At 39.2% G+C, this 21,871-nt stretch overlaps 1 protein-coding gene across 1 annotated transcript in view; it reads left to right on the forward strand.

Moving 5' to 3' along the window:
* Positions 1-21,871, forward strand: part of LOC106932599 (solute carrier family 53 member 1-like) — a 46,501-nt gene that overhangs the window by 4,841 nt on the left and 19,789 nt on the right. The window contains exon 2 of the mRNA XM_088015061.1: positions 19,257-19,308. Coding sequence (XP_087871187.1) covers positions 19,257-19,308 — 52 coding nt within the window. The remainder of the gene's footprint in view (positions 1-19,256; positions 19,309-21,871) is intronic.

Genomic DNA, 21,871 nt, shown 5'->3' on the forward strand with positions numbered 1-21,871 from the left:
AGTCCATACAATAAGATTTAAATCTTTGTAGTTTATTGTATATTATATATTGTATTATGTCATATCTTCAGTTAATTTTAAAATATATCTGATATTCTTAGATGCAGTCAATAAATAATGTGAACATGTACCATAAAGTGAAAATTTAAGTGAATTTGTTTGGAATGAAGATGCTTGTGGACTGTTTTTGTTTTGTTTTTTCACAAATTTTCACAAAAAAAAAAGTTTTTCCAACATTTTGAAATTTAGTCTGTTATGCTTTTTGGACACAATTTCTCCTGCAGTAGAAAAAAATGAAGTAAACACTACATTTACCGGTATATGAAATAATTTATGAAAAGCAACTGAATACTTTGTGGAATGGCTGCATATCTGAGTTTATCTAGGTGTATCTGGGACTTCACTCTCATGCCTGGCTCATAATGTCTCAACATTAAAAAGGTGGATTTATTTAAATAAGACAGTTTAGTCAAACATATGCGACACTTAACCTGCAGAACATGATATGAAAGTAAACTAAGAGTCAATTTCAGCTGAATTTTTATTCAGATAGATCAAGTAGAAACTGACAAGAACTGGATGAAACAACAAAATGAAAACAAATTTATTTTCCAATATAAGATCAAAATGGTCCCACACTGCAGAAACCTTTCGTTTGCCTTGAGGCTGCTCCATAGTTGGTGCTATGCTGTAAAAGACCAAGAATTCATTTGGCAAATGCATCCCGTTGACAGATTCGCTTCCTTAGAAACAGTTTGGTGCATGGATGTCATTTCAAAACGGTTCCTGTATTGGTCACGTGACTTACTCAAAGCAATACGCGCACCGACACAGGTTTTGGTCTATGGGCTTCACATATGCGCCGACGCATCAATGTTGCCGGACCCATCACTACAACTGGGATTTCCAAACCAAGGGTTATGAAGCACACAGTTTATTTTCTTCAGTTTAATTTCTCTCCTTATTGAATGAGTTCATAAGATGCTCACTGTGCTGCTGGATATGCCGCCCCCTATCATGTCTCTATCAGCACACCACATGCTGATTTAACTTATCAAATTTCAGTCCTTATATCTATATTACAATCACAAAGGACTAGGGATGCACTGTTTTATTGGCCAGCCGATATATCTGTGCCGATTTCCCTAATTTTAGGAAATCTGTGATCGTCCGATTTTTACATGTGGAGCTGATCTTAACCACAGCTTTTGTCTACCTCGGCAAAGGTATTTAAATCAACTGGTATTTTCTTCTGCTCAGCCGGTTTGACTAGCAGACCGACACACCAGATCAGGACTATATGTTTGCAGGTAACAATAGTCATCTCACTTTTGCTTTTGCAACTCATCAACTTTCTAGTTACATTTAGCAACATTTTAGACAAAAAAAAAAAATGGTGTTGGCCAAAATCGGAATGGGCAGGTCACAGTAATCTGTGATCGGCCAGAAAACTGCAATTGGTGCATGCCTACAAAGGTCTGTTACTGAAAATTTTGGTGGTCTGTTGTATATCAAGTGACTTACATTAAATTTCTAATAGCTTTTTTTTTTTTTTTTTTTCATTTTTCTCTGCCTTTGATGGCCTCACCTGATGTGGACTTTAATAGCCAAGATCCTGCAGTTCATGGATAGTTGTTGGGATATTCTTGTATATAAAGTAATATTTCAATTATAGGTTTTCCCCAATCCTTTCTTCTTTTGAGACAACATAGTAATTCACAGTTCAGTAGTTAATTGTGTAACTTGATATGTTCCTTTTAGATTAAAAATGGTTTTATTTATCATCATTATTCTCCTTTTTTTGGAAGAAACTTGTAACGATGTTTGTACTGAACTGTGATATTTTGTTTTATATTGATTGTACCTTGAAGAACTACAGATTTTTCCCACATTGTTCCATGTCATTTTCTAAATTGTCTGTATACAAGCAAAATTTGGCAGGTTTGTTAGCAAAAAAACGATGGTTTAGATTTTTTTTATGATTGCTCTGTGAGGTTGCTATCAGTACTTCTCTTACCTGTAGTCAACCTCTCCATTGTTTCACACTTTTTTTTGTCTTTTTTTTTCAATCAAAGTCACTGATTTTGAGGTAATGCTTCAGAAATATTTGCAAGGAATTTTGCAATATTTGCTCTTACAAATACGGCTGATCTGGAGTCTGTTTTGGTTGAAAACATCAGTCCCTCCATGATGTTGCAGTTATCAATGTACATTCCCTCATTATATGCAGATATAGCCTTTCCTCAAATTTGACCAATCACCTTAGTGTTTCTTATGCTTCCTTCTTTTCTGACCAGTCATCGTAACTCATTAAAATTTTGACCAGTCCCTTTAGCCTTCTTCTAATTTAACTTTCTGCTTCAAAATGTCTCTTGAAAGCTGAACCACGACATTGCAACATCCTGAAAGGACTGACCTATCGAACAGATTTGTTCATGTCCTCCCTTACCAAAACAGGACTCGTGTCTTTCTGAGTGTTATACAATATTAAGGCCGATCACTTTCAGAATCACAGTTCAATATGTATGTGTATAAACACCCTATTGAATTTCATTAAGCAGCATTGCAGTGCAGGTGTCATGTATCCACCTCAGGGTGGTCTGCCTGGATGCTGCAGTGACTGCAGCCTTTGGTCACAGTAGTTGCAGTGTTCTGCAAAGTAGAAACAGTTTTTTTCTCTGTGTGACTGCAGCACATTCTTTCAGTGAGCCAATCCATTTCTAACAGTCTCTCACATCATTAGAGATATTTGCAATGAGTCACTTCAAACACCACATTCTCCTTCTATGTAATTTATTTCTTACATGTTTTATTCATGTTTTTATAATTTCTCTCTCTATTTCCACTCTTGACATGTTATTTGCTTCCGTGGTTTTTGCAGCACAGTCGCGTTGGACATTCAGCCAAAGGTCTTTTTCCATAGTTATTATGAGGAACTTCAGCAGCCTAGCACATTTTTAGAATACATTTCATCTTAGCTCGGCTCTGGAGAGCCAAAAAGGCATAAACGCTTGTCTCTTCTAGTGGAAAGGTCCTCTGGGAGAAATAAAAAAGAAGTCTTTGTCTTAAGTTCATGTTAGATCAGAGTGCCTGAAAAGATCTCTTAATATCTCTTAAGTGATCCTATATGGTCTTAGAACAGGGGTCCCCAAACTACGGCCCGCGATCCGGCCCGTCTCCACATTTGGTCCGGCCCCCTGAACAATACCAGAGAGCATTCAGATTTTTTTTCATTTATTGTATTTTCCGGTTTATATGTGGATTTTTCTTCAACCACCAGGGGGCTCTTTAGCAGGAAGTGTGTCCTGTTAACTGTGGGTGTTTTGTTTTGCATGGCGCATTGCTGCCATCTGTTGGACTTTTAGGGAACTGCTTGACTTTTATGTTATTTAATCAGTACGGTTGTTTGCTAGCGGTAGAGCAGATGAACACGTGTCTGTTATGAACGCCGCATTCCAGGTTGTATTCTTCAGAGCAATGCCTGTAAGTAGCAGCTTATTCTTCAAAACGAGCCTTTATGTTAACATATGAGAAATTAATATATTATAATTACATTCCCTCAATGGAATATATACTAGTTAATCCCAGTGACCGTTTCACTCATGGTTTTTCCCCATGTGCTTTCTGGGTAAAAATCAATCGAGAAACCCCCCCCCCCCTACAATTGGTGGGGGGCCCTACAATTTCCGGCCCCCCACCAGAGAAAAGTTTGGGGACCACTGTCTTAGAACATCAAGAAACAGAAAACTATTGACTCAGGCTAACTAACCATGACATAAACTCCTAACAAGAAGCTTGTGGTTGTAACATGAGGAAAATCTGAAGAGGTTATTCATATGAATACATGTTATTAATAGGCCTGTCGGGATTAAATCAATTAATCGCATGATAAATGAAAATTAGACCTCATTTTAATTTATTGGCTTTATCATTTCTTTCGGCCTTTTTCTCTTTCTACCGATGACACTGGATGAAAAACGGCTCAACTCCACTGACCCCTCACTTCCTCACTTTCCTTAGCGTTAGGGAGGAGTGAACTATTGCATCAGGTAGTCAATATGACCATCTTCTCTATCTAATTCTAATGGTTATTGAAGGGCAATATAGTGTACAGACTTCATAAGCTGTACTCTTTTGGTTGAATGTAGTTTTTATTTCCACTTTGGCTTTATGTGGAAATAATTAAGCTGTGTTTATTTTTTATTCAAGTGCATTTTTTTGTTAACAGAGACTGAGAGTCCATTTTATTTCTGTTTGTGGTTATTTTATTTAGTTTACCAGTTCCAGTGTTTAGTGTTCTTTTGAAAATAAAGTGTATTCATTTTTGGCAGGATATCACTTGGATTTTTATGTCATTACCATTACATCAGTTTAAAATGGTCTTCAAACAATATTATTGTTTATCGCAATCATTTTTGAAACAATCGCTCAGCAACATTTATTATCGTGAAGATGCAGGCGTCCTGCTGTGGGCCAGGCGCTGTGGAGCGTTGAGGTCAATACCCGAGGGTAGGCCTGTTTGTAGCTGTGGAAATCAGAAGCATTCCCATCGTTTCTGCTTTTGTGAAGCTCCTCGCCTCTGAGGTTTCACCCAGTCTGTTTGTCCATTCCCTGCTGTGTTTGGAGACAAACCAGATGTAGGATGTTGTTGCACTCAGCTGTAATTCTAGCCTTCTGTGTGTTTACTCTGAGTCCTGTGAAGCTGTGGAGACCTGGGCCTGTGAGCTTTTCAAAGCTGTGCTCCTTGGGGTCGTTTCTCCTGTGTGTTCTTGTTGCGGCTATGCTTGGTTAGACACACTGCAGGACTGTTTGATTCGCAGGGTGAAGTCAGGGCTGTCATAAAGGAATGCATGCAGAAACATTGTTTCTTTGCTTCCATTTATCCTGGGCTGTCAACTGTTAATTGAATTCATTGTAAATGTGCTGAACTCTAACTATGGGTGTTCTACCCTTTGTTTTTCTGTGTTTGAACTGCAGAAATCTACTCTGGTTTAGTCCAGAACATGGCACCATTGGAGAGTGTGCTTATAAAAATGTGATGCAAACTGTTTTACTAAAGCCGACGTGTATCTCACATGACTCTCAGACATTAACTTTAAAAATACGAATGCCTGATGGTCATCTGAACTGACTCACCAGACTGTCTGCTGAGACAGCTTTGCTGATTAGATGTTAGTGTTAGATTCCTTAATATTTAGTTGAAAATTTTACCAAGGCTGGAATAAAACAGTGTCTCTTGTTTTCTGTTCACCATTCTGAAGCTCATAGCAATGCATGTGAAAGGAAAGGAAAAGCAGTCTTGACAGCACAGAGTTTTAGTTTGATAAACTTAATTTTTTTGCTGATATTTAATTGTAGCTTTTCTGTAACTAAGCCCATAGTTAATCAAAACAGAGAATTTTTTATTTAAGTGTCAGAAAATAAAATCCTACAGAAATTGCATGAAATCAATTAGTGAGTAGTCAACTGTCTTTTAGCTTGACCATCCCTAAATGGTGAAGGCCTGTCAGAAACTCAAAAACCCCATCTGTTTTAAATCCATGAACACAACGTACCGACATCCTAAATACAACAATCTTCATTGTGGAATCTGCTGCAGCAAGAGGAAAGCTTGTATGTAGTATCACAGCTGCAAAGGACATCCTGGGTACAAACAATATTTGACTCTATATTATTGTCAGAAGTATTTGGTCTCCCATCCAGATCATTAAATTTAGTTGTTCCTGTCACTTTGATGGGCACAGATTTAGAAAATCCAGCTCATAGGCGCTGTACCGGTCCGTCGTGGTGAAGAGAGAGCTGAGCCAAAAAACAAAGCTCTTGATTTACCGGTTGATCTATGTTCCCACTAGGGCTGAAACGATTCCTCGAATGATTCAAGTACCTCGATTACTAAAATTCCTCGAGGAAAATTTACCTGCCTCGAAGCTTCGTTAATTTATGTTTTATTAGTTAGCGCACCGTGTTCCGGCCGGGACTTCATTTGCGTTGCGCGGAGCTCTCACTTCCGCCTCTGAGTTGTTGACAAAAGCTAAGTCTCAGCGGCATAAAGTCCAATCTTCAAGATTGGCCCGTGGGGATTTTATTGATTGATGATAATGCCCGACTTTTTATCGTTTTTGGGGAACCAATAAGCATCCTTAAAATGACTGGGAGAATGCCTGGAGTACGGCAGCATTTCTCCTCCGGGGCTGCTGGTTGAAAGCGAACGGCGGGAAGAGCGCTGAGGTGAGCGGATAGCCTGAACAGGGCGGGCGGCTGAGTAGCTGATGCTTACCGTGTAAATGTAGCTTTACCGACGAACCGCACAATAAATTTCATATCCCGGTCTGAAGAAACGGGTGGCGGAGCGCATCGTACATGGCTGGTAGATGAGTTTCTGAGTGTGACCAGTGAAGGTGTCGTAAATATCCCGTATTGCTTCCCCCCGTGTTCGTCCCCCGGTCTAACGGTTCGTCAGTCCGCTGGTCTATTTCCTCCCCTCCACCCCATGTTCGTTCATTCGCCCTCTCCTCCCACTCCAGGCGGCATTTCCCGTATTTTCAAACCCAAAGCGTGACAGGTTAGGTGGCAAGGTGAGTTTAATTAATCTATTAAACTCACTGAAGATGAATACATAAACTAAAAGCTGGATTGTAGACATTTTTTATAAGCATATTTGTGAGCCTGCCTCTTTGTTATTAAATTCAATATAATTTCAGATTTTTCTATAACTTTTCTTCTGGTTAACTTAGAAAGTGAGCTATTATTGTTACAGGTTAGTTTTCTAAACTACAAAAAAGCAACTGTTAGGGATGCTCAAATATGAAAAATTGGACTGATATTGATATCTGATAGTAACACCGGTATTATGCCAGATTTACCAATATTTCATTTTATAATTTTTTTTATCCGATTACTCGATTAATCGTAAGAATAATCGATAGATTACTCGATTACTAAAATATTCGTTTACAACAGCCCTAGTTCCCACCCTCATCTACGGTCATGAGCTTTGGGTCATGACCAAAAGACACGGATACAAGCGGCCGAAATGGGTTTTCTCCGCAGGGTTTCTGGGCTCTCCCTTAGAGAGAGAAGCTCGGTCATCCGGGAGGGTCTCAGAGTAAAGCCGCTGCTCCTCCACGTCGAGAGGAGCCAGTTGAGGCTCGGCCATCTGGTCAGGATGCGCACATCCCACCGGGAGGAGGGCAAGACCCGGGACACGCTGGAGGGACAACAACACTGGCCTGACTATATCATGTCAAGTATAAAGTTCAGTGGAGAAAGGACTAACATGTGGGGTGGATTTATATCCTGTTTATTCCACTAAATAGAACTCCTAAAGCAGCAGTATGTAACTTTTATATGGTAGACGTTTGCCCTGCAATCTGCGTGTTACTGCTTTGTTTCCCTCCCTCTGCTTCTGTCGTTCAGTCGCCACTGGTTTTGGTCAGAGGGTCTGGTAGCTCTGCAGCCCGTCAGCCTGCCCCAGGGCAGTCGTGACTATTATCCAGCAGCTCACCATCATCAGCATGTGAATGTGTTTATGAATGTGTATCTTTGAGTACACAAATAAAGCGATATATAAGTTTAATGTCATTTCATTGCATTTTACATGTCTCATGAAACTGTCTATGTTTTGACAGTTTTAGATATAATTAGTGAAAAAATTAAGCTCCTTTGCTTTCTCCCTTATGGACCTGCTGTTATCTGAACAAGTACACTAAACTGCCAGAAACAACCAATCAGAGCCTGGAGGAGGGTCTTAGCGTTGTCAACTAGCCTGTGTAAATGCTGCTCACACCCTCACCCTTTCTCTCCACTATGCTGCAACTGCTCACAGAATGCACACAGTATGGGGGGAGTTTTAGGTTTGGAGTGGAACAACTTTGACAGGAATAAAGATGGCCGTGTCATACCAGATCAGGAAAGAGAAACAGTCCAAACAGTCGGGTGTGGGATGTAAAATAGACTTTATGCTGTTCTGAAATATAAAGACTCGACAAGCTCCTTAAGTTATCCTCTTAATAACCATTCAGCTGAGCTGTTGCATAGTGGAGCAGCGTCAGCTTCTCATTCAAAAATGACTGATGTTCTATGAAGGCAAGGATGTGATGACAGAAAAGCAGAACGCCTTACATAAAGTGCAACATGAAAAAAACCATAATGTCAATAGGCAGGGTTAATTCTGATGGCTGTCGTGAGTTGATGCTCTTCTTGGAGCAACCACAGAAAGTATTTCTGTATGAACACCTCTCTGTTCATTGGCAATCAATTCTTTCAGATATTTTCTTTTCTTCATCTTTTATTTTTCTTAGAGGTTCTGGAAAAAATATGGTTCTTAAGTATCAGATTTTATCTACAAATTAAAAAAAGGAGGAAGAAAACATACAGTTTAAACATTCAAGTTTACAAAGCTAAATAGTCTAAGTCAGTGGTTCTTAACCTTTTTTGAGGTTCCGAACCCACCAGTTTCATATGCGCATTCACTGAACCCTTCTGTGGTGATAAATAAAATATGATTCTAGTTGGTGATCCAACTAGAGTCTAGTTGGGTCACCCCAAGATCACTAAGTCTTCTTAAAAGGTAGAGTCTCTGAGAACAGTTCTTCAAAATATAGTCAGTGTTTTCAGCACAGTTGAGCTGACTGTCCAGGAACGAGCCAAGGTATTTAAAATTTGCCACAGTTTCAACAGGTTGGCCATTGAAAGAAACTGGAACCACTTTAAGGTCTTGTTTAGATCATTTAATTAGCTCTACTTTCTTAAGAGAAATAAAAATTCATAATAAATAAAAACTTTGCGGTATTCTGATTTAGTAATGTAATTTATTAGTTGTGTTACCACCCCCACGCCACTAGAGGCAGTAGCAACCCCGAGAAGATGTGACTGAGGAGCAGATTTAGAAGTACACCGAAAGCTACAGAATTTGGTAAAAAAAAACTGAGTTTTGCTGAAGTAATTAAAGACACAAATTCAGATCTATGCTGAGAGGAACTCCTCCAATCAGTGCTCCTCCGCAGCTCTGATTGGCTCAGCAATGTAACGTGATCCTCTGCAGCAAGTGATGGCGAAGCGGGGCGTCATCACGACTTTACACAGTGTGTCTTTACCTCCGCGGCAGAGGCTCCGCCGAACCCCTGGGGTTCGACCGAACCCAGGTTAAGAACCACTGATCTAATGACTATCAGTACTTAATACTAAAAAACAATACTTAACACTTTGCTAATGATGAGATCTTCAAAGTTTTATATATATATACAGGTGCTGGTCATAAAATTAGAATATTGTGATAAAGTTCATTATTTTCCATAATGTCATGATAAAAATTAAATTGTCATATATTTTAGATTCATTGCACACCAACTGAAATATTTCAGGTCTTTTATTGTTTTAATTTTGATGATTTTGGCAAACAGCTCATGAAAACCCAAAATCCCTGTCTCAAAAAATTAGAATATTATGAAAAGGTTCTCTGAACGAGCAATAAAAATAATCATCCGAATCAACAAAGTAACTCTAAACACCTGAAAAAGATTCCTGAGGCCTTTAAAAACTCCCAGCCTGGTTCATTACTCAAAACCGCAGTCATGGGTCAGACTGCTGACCTGACTGCTGTCCAGAAGGCCATCACTGACATCCTCAAGCAAGAGGGTGAGAAACGGAAAGACATTTCTGAACGAATCGGCTGTTTGCAGAGTGTTATATCAAGGCACCTCAGTGGGAAGTCAGTAGGAAGGAAAAAGTGTGGCAGAAAACGCTGCACAACGAGAAGAGGTGACCGGACCCTGAGGAAGATTGTGGAGAAGGGCCGATTCCAGACCAAATGAAATCTTCATCTCCATAAAACTTTTCAGCAGATGGAAGCATGAAGTGCTCCAAAATCTTCTGATAGCTGCTGCATTGATCCTGCCCTTGATAAAACCCAGTGGACCAACACCAGCAGCTGACATGGCACCCAGACCATCACTGACTGTGGGTACTTGACACTGGACTTCTGGCATTTTGGCATTTCCTTCTCCCCAGTCTTCCTCCAGAGTCTGGCACTTTGATTTCCGAATGACATGCAAAGTTTGCTTTCATCCGAAAAAAGTACTTTGGACCACTGAACAACAGTGGTCCAAAGTGCTGCTTCTCTGTAGCCCAGGTCAGGCGCTTCTGCCGCTGTTTCTGGTTCAAAAGTGGCTTGACCTTTGACCTGGGGAATGCGGCACCTGTAGCCCATTTCCTGCACACGCCTGTGCACAGTGGCTCTGGATGTTTCTACTCCAGACTCAGTCCACTGCTTCCCCCAAGGTCTGGAATCGGCCCTCCTCCACAATCTTCCTCAGGGTCCGGTCACCTCTTCTCGTTGTGCAGCGTTTTCTGCCACACTTTTTCCTTCCTACTGACTTCCCACTGAGGTGCCTTGATATAACACTCTGCAAACAGCCGATTCGTTCAGAAATTTCTTTCTGTTTCTCACCCTCTTGCTTGAGGATGTCAGTGATGGCCTTCTGGACAGCAGTCAGGTCAGCAGTCTGACCCATGACTGCGGTTTTGAGTAATGAACCAGGCTGGGAGTTTTTAAAGGCCTCAGGAATCTTTTTCAGGTGTTTAGAGTTACTTTGTTGATTCAGATGATTATTTTTATTGCTCGTTCAGAGAACCTTTTCATAATATTCTAATTTTTTGAGACAAGGATTTTGGGTTTTCATGAGCTGTTTGCCAAAATCATCAAAATTAAAACAATAAAAGACCTGAAATATTTCAGTTGGTGTGCAATGAATCTAAAATATATGACAATTTAATTTTTATCATGACATTATGGAAAATAATGAACTTTATCACAATATTCTAATTTTATGACCAGCACCTGTATATATATATGTATATATATATGTATATATATATATATATATATATATATATATATATATATATAATTTGTATGTACTTATAGCTCTAGCTCTTTTATTCACCAAATGATATTCAACATGTTTTTTGCTTAGTCAGTAAAGTTTTGCTGTTGAGGTCATTGGATTTTCAGCAATGCACAGCAGCCACATGTCATGGGAAGTTGGTTGCTGATGGAAGCTGGTTTCAGGTGTAGTGAGGAATAGAGAAGAAGACAGCAAAATAAGGGTGAACCAACAATTCTGTTTTGACTTGCAGGCACAGTCCTTGTCAGCAAAACTCCAGAAATCGGTTCTCCTAAAAGGGAACAAAGGGTAAAAACACAGGCCTTTAAAATGTTGACATCCCATTGGCTTAAAGTGGCTAAACTTGTGGCAGGACAAGTCACAAAAAATGAAGGTTATTTCAGGGTGTTTCCCCCAGTATATTATAAACGTGGTGGCCTGCCAGGCTTTACTTGCGTCCCCCCCCAACTCCAGGCTTGTTTTTGTTTTTAGAAAAAAAAATTAAACAGCCCACTTTTTTTTTCTTTTTTCTTTTTTTTTTCTTTTTCAAGAAGCCAGACTGCCATCATCAGTGTTGCGCTGAGTGTTTCACTGGGGCAGTAGAATTATTCCTAAAAGATGGATTTATAATAGGGATGCTCTGATCATGTTTCTTGCTGCCGATTCCGATACCGATCATCTGTGAGGCCGATTTCTGCCGATCACTGGAATGGTTGTTCATTTTTTGCTTTAGGTAAATGATACGTTATATGGCAAAATGGAAAAATTATCTGGCGATAAATTCACCTAAGTTAGACATATTTTAATACATATCTAAATTTTTTTATTTTTTTTAAGTTACATGCTGCAGCTTTAAGCAAACGTTCGGTGTGAGAGTTCACTGTCTGGTGGAGGTTGAGCGGCGCCATGCCTGTGAAATATAACTACCAGCAGCAGGCCCAACAGCGAGAGCAGAACCAGCGTCTTACACCGCCAGCTCAAAGATTTGAATTATTTTTCTGGTTATTTGTTTAGCTTTCTGAGCGTGATGCTAATCCGGGTGAGTGCTGCTTTACCTGCTATCTGGCCACTACGGATGTCCTTTTTTTCCTGCAGTGAGCCTCGATGCAGCCAAACTCCATATAGTCCTTGTTTTTTAAATGCCATATCAGATTCATTGTGTTGATGCATTGCGACGTGCTTCACCCCTAAGTAATTCTCCGCCACAACGCGCACACGTCCCCATTCACTCTGAGTGTTATAGTTCCACACGACAGGATTTGTGGCAAGAAAGTTGCTGAGTTGGTAAAAGTGGGCGACTATTATGAACTACAAATGACTCGGTTGGTCGGTCGAACAGAAGATGACAGTGGTTGATTTTTAGGCTTTTCTTGAGGTAGATAAGATTGGAGGATAAGATCAGTTTCACATGTTTCGGCCGATCACCGTTCTCCCAAAATTCAGAAAATTGGCATCGATAAATTGATGCACCCCTAATATCTGTTGTTGAATTCCTTAATTGTTTTTCAAGCCAGACTCATAAATTCAGTTCTTGGGGTATGGATACTATTTTGTTTTTCTGGACCCCTCTCTCCTCCCTCCAAAAAAAACAAGAAAAAAATGCCAATTATCTACCTGTGAGGTTGTTTGAAAACTAGAGGTGTGCCGATCGATCGGTCACCGATCATAATCGGGCCGATTTTCGTGAAAAAGTGCATGATCGGTGATCGGCGATCATTGGCTCTTGTTGCCGATACCGATCATCTCATTTCCAGCCTGCCTGTACAGCTGGTCTCCTCTTTCCTTCACTCTGCCCAAACGCGCAGCAACAAATCCTAAGCGATGTGGAACTATAACGCACTGAGTTAATGGGGAAGTTTGCGTGTTGCGGCGGAAAATTGAAGCAGGTCAAAATGCATCAACACAACGAATCTAATACGACATAAAAACAATGAGATACTTGACGGAGTTTGGCTACATCGAGGCTCACTGCAGTAAAAAAGACATACGGAGGATCAGATAGCAGGTAAAGCAGCGCACAGCTACAAACACTCACCCGGATTAGCATGACGGTCAGAAAGCTAAACAAATAACCCGCAAAATTATTTAAGTCTTCGAGCTGCGATGTCAGACGCTGGTTCTGCTCTCCTGTTGAACCGCTGCTACGCTACAGGTAGTAATATTTGACAGACTGAGCTTCGCTTCTGCTCCACCTGGTAGTGACTCTCACACCGAACCTGCTTAAAGCTGCAGCATCTAACTTAAAAAAATACATTTTACATACGTTTTAAAACTTTCGCTGTCCTAACATGAGACAGTAAAAAAAATAATCGATCTCCTCCCTGATCTGCATAATTACTCCGCTCAGTCAGAAACAGCCAATCAGAGCTAGCAGTAATCAGCTAGCCGCCATGCTAACAGGAAGTTTTCATTCAGTAACTCTGGATTGTTTATTGTAATGGATCCTGTTTTTGCCTTTGAATGTTAAGTTTTATACTTGAATTTTTTTGGCAATGTTGAGAGGTTTTATTTTGGCTCTTTGCGTTATTTAGCCTGTTTTGTTTAGTTTTCTTCTTGAAAAAAGTTATTAAAAACAAATTTTTGTCTAAATTAGGTGAATTCATGGTTCCTTTTTCCACATAATGTAACCGGTAGTGTTTATGATAAAAAAAAAAAAAAATAATAATAATTATGTGATCGGTATCGGTGATCGGTATCGGTGTATCGGCCCTCATGGGTGATCGGTATCGGTATCGGCAGGAAAAAACCTGATCGGCACATCCCTATTGAAAACATGTTAAAAGTGTAGTTTAATATGTGGAATCCAACATGTGAAGATCTAAAGTAATGGTCACAAAAAGCACAAAGCCAAAAAATAGATAATTTAAGGCATTTTGGTAATTATTAAAATTGGTTATTGGTAAAATGTATATAGACAATTTAAGGCATTTAATATCTTAGTGTTAAATGCCAAGATATTGTTTGTATTTTCCACATATGTAAATAACAGTGAATTAGAAGTTACCTGAAGGTAAGGATTCTGTTTACCTTTTAGTTTGTCATTACAACATTGCAACATATGAAATTACCATCCTGCAGTCAACATATATTCAAAACTATATATATTTTCAAATTTCTGGAGCCATATTTCTTTCTTACTGCATCCCCATTGCAGATAATATTTAAAACTTGAACCTTTTTTTGCTGCATTAGCTTTGTGCATTACATAGAATTGGGAGAACTACCAGCAGCAGAAATGGGAACAACATAATGATCTAAGGCTTCTGGAAGACACAAATGCAAATATAATCCAGTAATGACTCACATAATCCTTTTGACAGTTTCGTGTCGAGATGTGTGTTTGTTTGCCTGGATTTGAAGGGTTAGGGGAAAAAAGAGAAGTGTGTTATAAAGATTAGGGGTAAGAGAGCACGCAGGACAGAGTGGGCATACATATCAGTAATGTTATAAATATGCTGTTAATAAGGAATCAAGAATAACAGAAAGATAAAATAGAAAAGTATTGTAGAGCTGTGGGGTTTGAGTCTTGGCAAAGGAGTAACAGGAGGAGTGAAGCCTATAGGATCAGAATGTGCACTGGAGAGGGAACAAGGAGAGAATGCAGGGGGAAAGGTAAGAAGTAGGGTAATCTGTGGGGGATAACAAGCACTGCCCTCCTTCCTGCTTAGCTATGTTTGCTTTGTTTTGGAAACTTGCATATTAGCATGTGCTGAGCCAGCCCAATGAAACACACAGGCATTTGTGGGCATAAGAACAATTGTGGGGAAGCTTATGCCTCTTTGGTTTGCTTCAAAGGTTGTGGTTTTAGTGCTAATGTCAGCACAATGCAAGACTGGTGGATGAAGGACTGTGCCACCACAGGTTACTGTCGGATGAAATGAAAGCATGTGCTGTCCTGTGTGCTGCTTACTAAAACCCAGCGATCAGCCTGAAACCTGGGAGTAGTGATGGACTCTGACCTGAACCTTCAGAGCCACATTAAGACAGTTCTACCACCTGAAGAACATTAGAGGACTGATGTCTCAGCACGATCTAGAGAAACTCATCCATGCGTTTATCTTCTGTCTTATCTATTATTGTAACAGCGTCTTCACAGGTCTGACTAACAAATCAATCCTCCAGCTGCAGCTGATCCAGAAGCTGCTGCTGATGTTCTCACTAAAACCAGGAAGATGGAGCACATAGCACCAGTTTTAAAGTCCCTACACTGACTCACTGTAGCTCAGAGAATATACTTTAAAATACTGTTAGTTTATAAATCACTGAACGGTTTAGCACCACAATATATTAAAGATCTGCTGTTGTATCAACCTTCCAGACCCCTCAGGTTCTGGTTCTGGTCTGCTCTGCATCCCCAGAACCAGAACCAATTTGTTATAGTTCTGTTAATACTTTATTTAAATCTCAGAATATTACTGCCTGCCTAAAAAGAGAAATTGTTTTGTTTTACTGCTACATGCAGTTTTATCAGTTTTTAAGAAGTTTAATATGGCCGAAATGAGTTTCCTCCGTAGGGTGTCTGGGCTCTCCCTTGGAGATAGGGTGAGTAGCTCGGTCATCCGGGAGGGACTCAGAGTAGAGCTGCTGCTCCTCCACGTCGAGAGGAGCCAGTTGAGGCTCGGGCATCTGGTCAGGATGCCTCCTGGACGCCTCCCTGGTGAGGAGTTCCGGGCTCGTCCCACTGGGAGGAGGCCCCGGGGAAGACCCAGGACACACTGGAGGGACTATGTTTCTCGGTTGGCCTGGGAACGCCTTGGGGTTCCCCCGGAGGAGCTGGAAGAAATGGCTGGGGAGAGGGAAGTCTGGGCCTCCCTTCTTGGGCTGCTGACCCTGTGACCCGACCCCGGATAAGTGGAAGAAAATGGATGGATGGAAGACGTTTAAGACACTTTAAATAACGATATAATGAACAGACTTTTAGTTTATTGATTTCTTTTTTTAGGATTCACCTGCTGATTCAGATTTTCTACAAGCCTGTTCACCTAGACTTAGTTTCTATGTGATCAACGTGGAACGAGCATTTGGCTGCTCTGGAGGTAGTAGTCCAACATAAAATTAAACAATTCCTAGATTATTTTCAGTTTTCTATAAAATCATGCTTCTGAAGAGTGATTAAAGAAAAAAAAAACAAAACGAAAAAGAAATCAGCTGGTGACGGGAACAGACCAGTCCTGGCCTGGGAGGCGATTTGGATTTCCAGATTCAATTTGATTCAGTTAAAGTCAAAGTAATCACAATTTTACTTGGATTGGAAGACATTCTCTGAAGAGCTAATGCTGCAAGTAATAGAAACTAACCCTAATTTGGTTTATTAGTAAAAATATGAATATTTATTTTAAGAGTTGGACCCAATTCAATTACATTAATCATTTAATTTTTATTTAACATGTCCTGACTAAGTCAATCGGCAAGTGCTGACAAGATCTGAAGCAGCCTTTCAAAAGCAGAAATTACAGCTAAACACAAAGAGGACAGTAGATGGACACAGTGCGTTTTGGCTGTAAATGTCTCTCAAAGGACCATGCATGACAGAAGTTTCCCATTGATGTCACAAATGGCAGAAATATATATAATGGCCACAAGCACAGCTTCTGAACTATGCCGATGATTTAAGGTATTTCTGTGGGCTCAGGCTATTGTCAATGGTCAATTAATTTGTCCTGTCCCCCAACCTTACTTTCCAGTCAATAAACAGAGGTAAAAAAAAAAAGTCAGCTGTCCCAGCCAGTCAACCATCGGTTGGGTTTCTACAATATTTCACCTGTATGTAGTAAATCTTGCATACTGTTCAGCTCTTATCTAGTCCACTTCAGCATTCCTGTTTTTAAAATCCAAACTAATTCCCAACATCTGCCTTCAACTTTGCTAGTGGTGCTTTCAATGCTTCCGCCATGTTGTTTTGTTGTGCTACTTGCCTACAGACAAGATCTTGCATCATGTGGTATTATGGGGAAAAGACATAGGCTCAGTTAAGGGCTTTATGAATCTATATCGGGCTATTCCAAGAAAATGTATTCCAATTAATGAATCGATTTTTTTTTTGTTAATTCTTTTTTTAAAACCAAACTCTAGAACAGACAGATATTTAGCTTCAGGAACTCAGAAGTTGGATCTTATTTTTCAGACATTAAGTTTCTCACAAGGAACGAAGTTGTTTGCAATGGCAACAACACTCTTCAGAGTAGAGGTTGTTACTATGGAAAAACGGCTCGTCTTTTTAAGTTTCAGTCAAATATTTGAACTTAAAATCATAGAAACCACAGAAGGTGTAAGACTTTGGTTAGCAAAGATGTATGAGATTATCCTTGTGAGGTTTGAATCTCATTTATAGAAGGTGCTGGATTTGAAAATGTTCTTTAATCAAATGGCCTGTTCCCCACACACATTATTCATCAAACAACCCCGTAGAATGTGGTCAACGCCCAGCAATCCACTTTGACTTTGTTCCAGATGTCGATGATAATTCTACAGCTGTCCAGGGTGGGACTCTAGTACTCACTCCTGTCTCAGCACACTTGAGCACCACACATTGTATGTTTGTTAAGACGACGGTTTACTCATGTTACTTGATGAGATGCACCGCTACTCTCCTGATGTGTGATGCAGGAGCCTGGAGTGTGAATGATTTAACAGTTTAACACTTTGAATAGTACATCAGAACACCATCCACAAATATTAAGTTAGATTTGTGTTACTTTTTTTGAATGCATACTAATGTTTTCTGACATTTGTATTGATGTTTGCAAAAAACTATGGAGCTACAGAATACCTTGTCTTATAATGGAGATATCAGTTATGCAGACATCTGCTCTATAATCTTAGTGGTTTCAAATAATTTGTACATTTAAAGAAAGGCAAAATCAATATATCACAGGGAGTTTTTCTAAAAATATGCTCATGAGGTTATTGACCTAATCAGGTCTAGGCAGTGTGCAGGCTTCCAGCACGCATGCACACACACATACTGTATGCACACACACTCCTACAGATTGCTTTATTCTGTTCTTATTGTTGGAGCTGCTTGACACCAGAAAGTCTTACGGTGACGATATTACATATTTTGATGATCATATCATTTGCCATATATTCCAGTAATTTTGGATTCATCTGCTCTGTATGGCTGGCTGAATATTACATTAGTTTGAAAAATTCAGTTTCAAACTAGAATTAACTGAGTCCCCCTTAGAGATCGGGACTCCAAGCAGTCCTTTATGATGTGAAAATTGATCACACTGGCTTTGTAATTGTGGTACATTGTGCAGGCCTGGTTTGAAACGTCCTCTTCGTCTGCCTCACCTCCATCTTTTCCTTCAGGGATACACCAGGAACAGCTTTATGTTGATCCTGATCCTTAGTGGGTTGAAATGAACCCTAAACTTACTACTTCCGTCTGGAAGTGACTTTTGCAACCCCATGTACCCATGTCTGCATTAATGAAGAAAAGTACTCAATGTATTCCCCTGAAGCCTTCTGCTGTTTCCCTCTTCTAGAGAGGCAACTTGCTGTGTGGGCTATATGATGGCTTTGCCTTGCTTCACTGCTGGGGACAGAGGCATGTTTGTCCTGCTTGGCTACTTTAGCTGACTGACCTACTGGTGAACAGTGACTTTGTTGTAGTCTTCAGCCTGTCCGACTTTCTAAAATACTGACTGACCACTCTACTATCTGCCCATCAACCAAGAGAAGACAAAAGACAGTGGTTGTCCTGTTGTCCTCTCCATCCTTACTGGGACTCGGTGACCGACCGCTCTCTTCACACCCCATTCACAACAAATTACACATCGACTATCAGTATCAACTGTGGCTCCATCTACTGTATGTGGAATCAGTGAAAGCAAGAATGACATAATCAGAAGAACTGAAATGCATGAATAGGATCCTGACACACTGATCAAAAATGTTGCAATTTTTAATTTTTATTATTATTATTATTCACAAGAAAATACGGAAATGTAGAAGGTCATTTCATTTACCATTCCATTGTCTGGGTTGTGTCAATCCACACTTAACTTGACACCTTTTCAATTGCATTTGAACACTAATGGTAACCCTAGCCCTGTCTACATGCTTATTAAATACATAGTTGTAATGAAGACGGGTTGCTCAAGCTAAAAAGAGAACTTCAGAATCAGAGAAAGGATCCACACGCGCGCACACACACACACACACACACACACGCGCGCACGCACGCAAGTATGTGTGTGTGTGTGTGTAGACAGACATCCATCTACAGCAAGACAGTTTTATTAAGAATAATTTAATCATATAAGATACTTTTTGAATAAGTTAAAATGGCTTTTCATAGTCTAAACCTTAAGGAAGAGAATAATTTATGGTGCATTATTGGCTTCTTTTTTCTTGTTTTGTCTGCAGGCGTTTAAGGAGATGCTGTATGCTGCACAGGACCAAGCTCCATCTATTGAAGGTATTCCAGACACACACAGTCCAACTAATAGTAGCCCTTACCTAATATATAGCTATTGTATGAATAACTACAACCTCAAATGCCTTAATTCACACCTTAGTCTCCAACCTGCAGATGTGATTTTGGGTCTGATTAGAACCAGTCTTTAGCCCATACGAATCTTATAGAAGTACTTAAACATTTGTTTAAATGAGACATTAAACGTCTCATTTGGCACATCATTGGTGTTGTTTCATTAAATATAATACAGGACACTGTTAAATACAAATATGTCCATTAACAATCAATGCAGTATTCTCCTCGGCTGTGCTCCATAATTAAGCCGCATCATCACCATTGGTCATCATGGAAACACATCAGTGTGTTGTTGTGTCCTCTAACCGACTGCAGTAAGGCTGGCATAGAAAATACAGTCCTGTGCCTGGAATTATAATACGTCATTCTCTCTCACTTGTTTTTTTTTTTTTTTACATGTACTACCTCAACTTGTGTTATTCCTAAATAATATATTTCTTGTAAAGTTACACCATAAAACCATAGGAGCCATAGAATCATCTAAATGGAGCATTTCGTGGACTAGCCAGTTATCAGGGCTCTTTTTTGGGGTTAATTACAGGCCTGTTTGTACTAAATAATACTTCTTATCATGGCATGTCTGTGTCACCTTTAACTGGTATCTTCATTTGACAAAGGAGGCTTTTTGTTGTTAAATGATCTCATCTTTTAACAACAACACACCATGAGTGTGTGTCTGAAACCATTACTTCCTTCTTATTTTCAGGCTCCCTATATATTACTCTCATTCAGATTTCATGTTTAAGCTTTAATTTAGTTGTATATTTATGCTGTGCCCAAATAAAAAGAGAAAAGAGAGTACAGCAGTGGTGTGAGGCTTAATTACAAGAACAGAAGAAATCAGTGGATTCAGATTCCAGTGAAAGCAGTTTCTATATTTAACTAAATACATAAGTAGAAGGAAGCACCATGAAACTTTCATAGTGTTACCATCTAGCCGGAGTTTATCTAAAACCATGTCAGAAGACATCTTCAGTTTAACTTGGTTAGAACTCATTTAAAAGGAACTTTGTAAAATGTCTGATGGTTTCCGTTTTCTCAGCTTTTCACAAACTGGGGAATACTTGTAGATATTTTGTTTCTGAAGAATTTCTTCTGGATTAAGGGAAATTAAAAGTTTGACATTTAAGACAAAAATGTCATTTTCTTGATTATGAATCATTACATTATTAATTTAGGGTGTGACTATATATTTTAGAACTGAGTGATATGCAATTATTAATGTAAGATGTGCATTTTTTTTCTTTTGGACATTTTCTGCATTAGCAGCCATGATTTTGTTTTCAGCATGTTGGCATCTTTCCCCATGAGAGCAGAGAATCATCTATAGAAGGCTGGAGCTGCACCCTGTGCCTCCAGAGCCAGAAGTGGCTGTTTGGACCTTCCACAATGGTTCTTAGTAGGGGTGCACCGATTTATCAACATTTCAGACAAAAAAATTTTATCAGCCAAAAGTGGAATCGCTAAGTTAGGCTTTTTAAAAGATCAGTAATCAGCGATCGGCCAGAAAACTGCAGTCGGTGCAGCCCTAGTTCTTATTCACTTTGGCTTAAAACGATAAAGAACCAAGTCACATTTTTAAATATAGATATAATATTGAGTGCAGCTTTTAGCAAATATCTACATCATATACATAGACTTTGTCATTTAACTGTACATTTCAAATTTATATTAAGTGAAATTTTGTTGAATGCTCCAATCATAATCAAATAAATGAGTAATAATAAAAAGTGTCAATATTTTATTAACAAAAACTAAACTCTATTTTAATAAAAGATTAGTGGGAGTTTAGTAGTCATATACAAGAAAATATATCCATCATTCATTATATCCAAAATATAAGCATCAAGTTTGCAAAAGTTGTATGCTTGTCTTTTTCTTGAACTCAAAATTAGAAATAAAACTTGTTCTTTCATAATTACAACACATTTCATTTTGTGGATATTTATCGAAACAAAACAAAATCTAAGAAAACTGCAGTTTTCTAAGGTCATGAAACTCTAAAGCTTTTCATTTAGCTTGACTGAAGGCTAAGATGGTTTCTGGGTTGCACAATGTAATGAATGTAATGAGGTAGAGCGTCAAAGGTAGTGAGAGTGCCCCTACTGGCTAAATATGTTATTGCACTGCAGAGAGTGAATTGATGGTAATGGCCTACTAAATTTTTGATACAAACATTTATTTGACATTTTCAAAATCTGCACTATGTAGTGTGGTGATAGAAACTAAACTCTAATGACCAGGTCACAGAGTTGTATGGTACTGTCAGACTGTAGGTTTTACTTACACAGTCCATTCAACCTTTTTGTAAAATACTTGTTCTAATGTGTCTTCACACATCCCAAACTGCTCATCAGCCTAATTAGTGGCTTTCAGTTTTTTTGTGTGTGTTTTAAAGAAAAAATCAGAAAAAACAATGAATTCAGTAATGTGTCGAAGCTGAATTACTGCCACTGAGTACTTTACTCAGTGATATCTGTTGTTTTTC

Source organism: Poecilia mexicana, unplaced genomic scaffold, assembly GCF_051168715.1.
Source record: "Poecilia mexicana isolate PSO_F unplaced genomic scaffold, ASM5116871v1 scaffold_17, whole genome shotgun sequence".
Classification (NCBI taxonomy): Eukaryota; Metazoa; Chordata; class Actinopteri; order Cyprinodontiformes; family Poeciliidae; genus Poecilia; species Poecilia mexicana.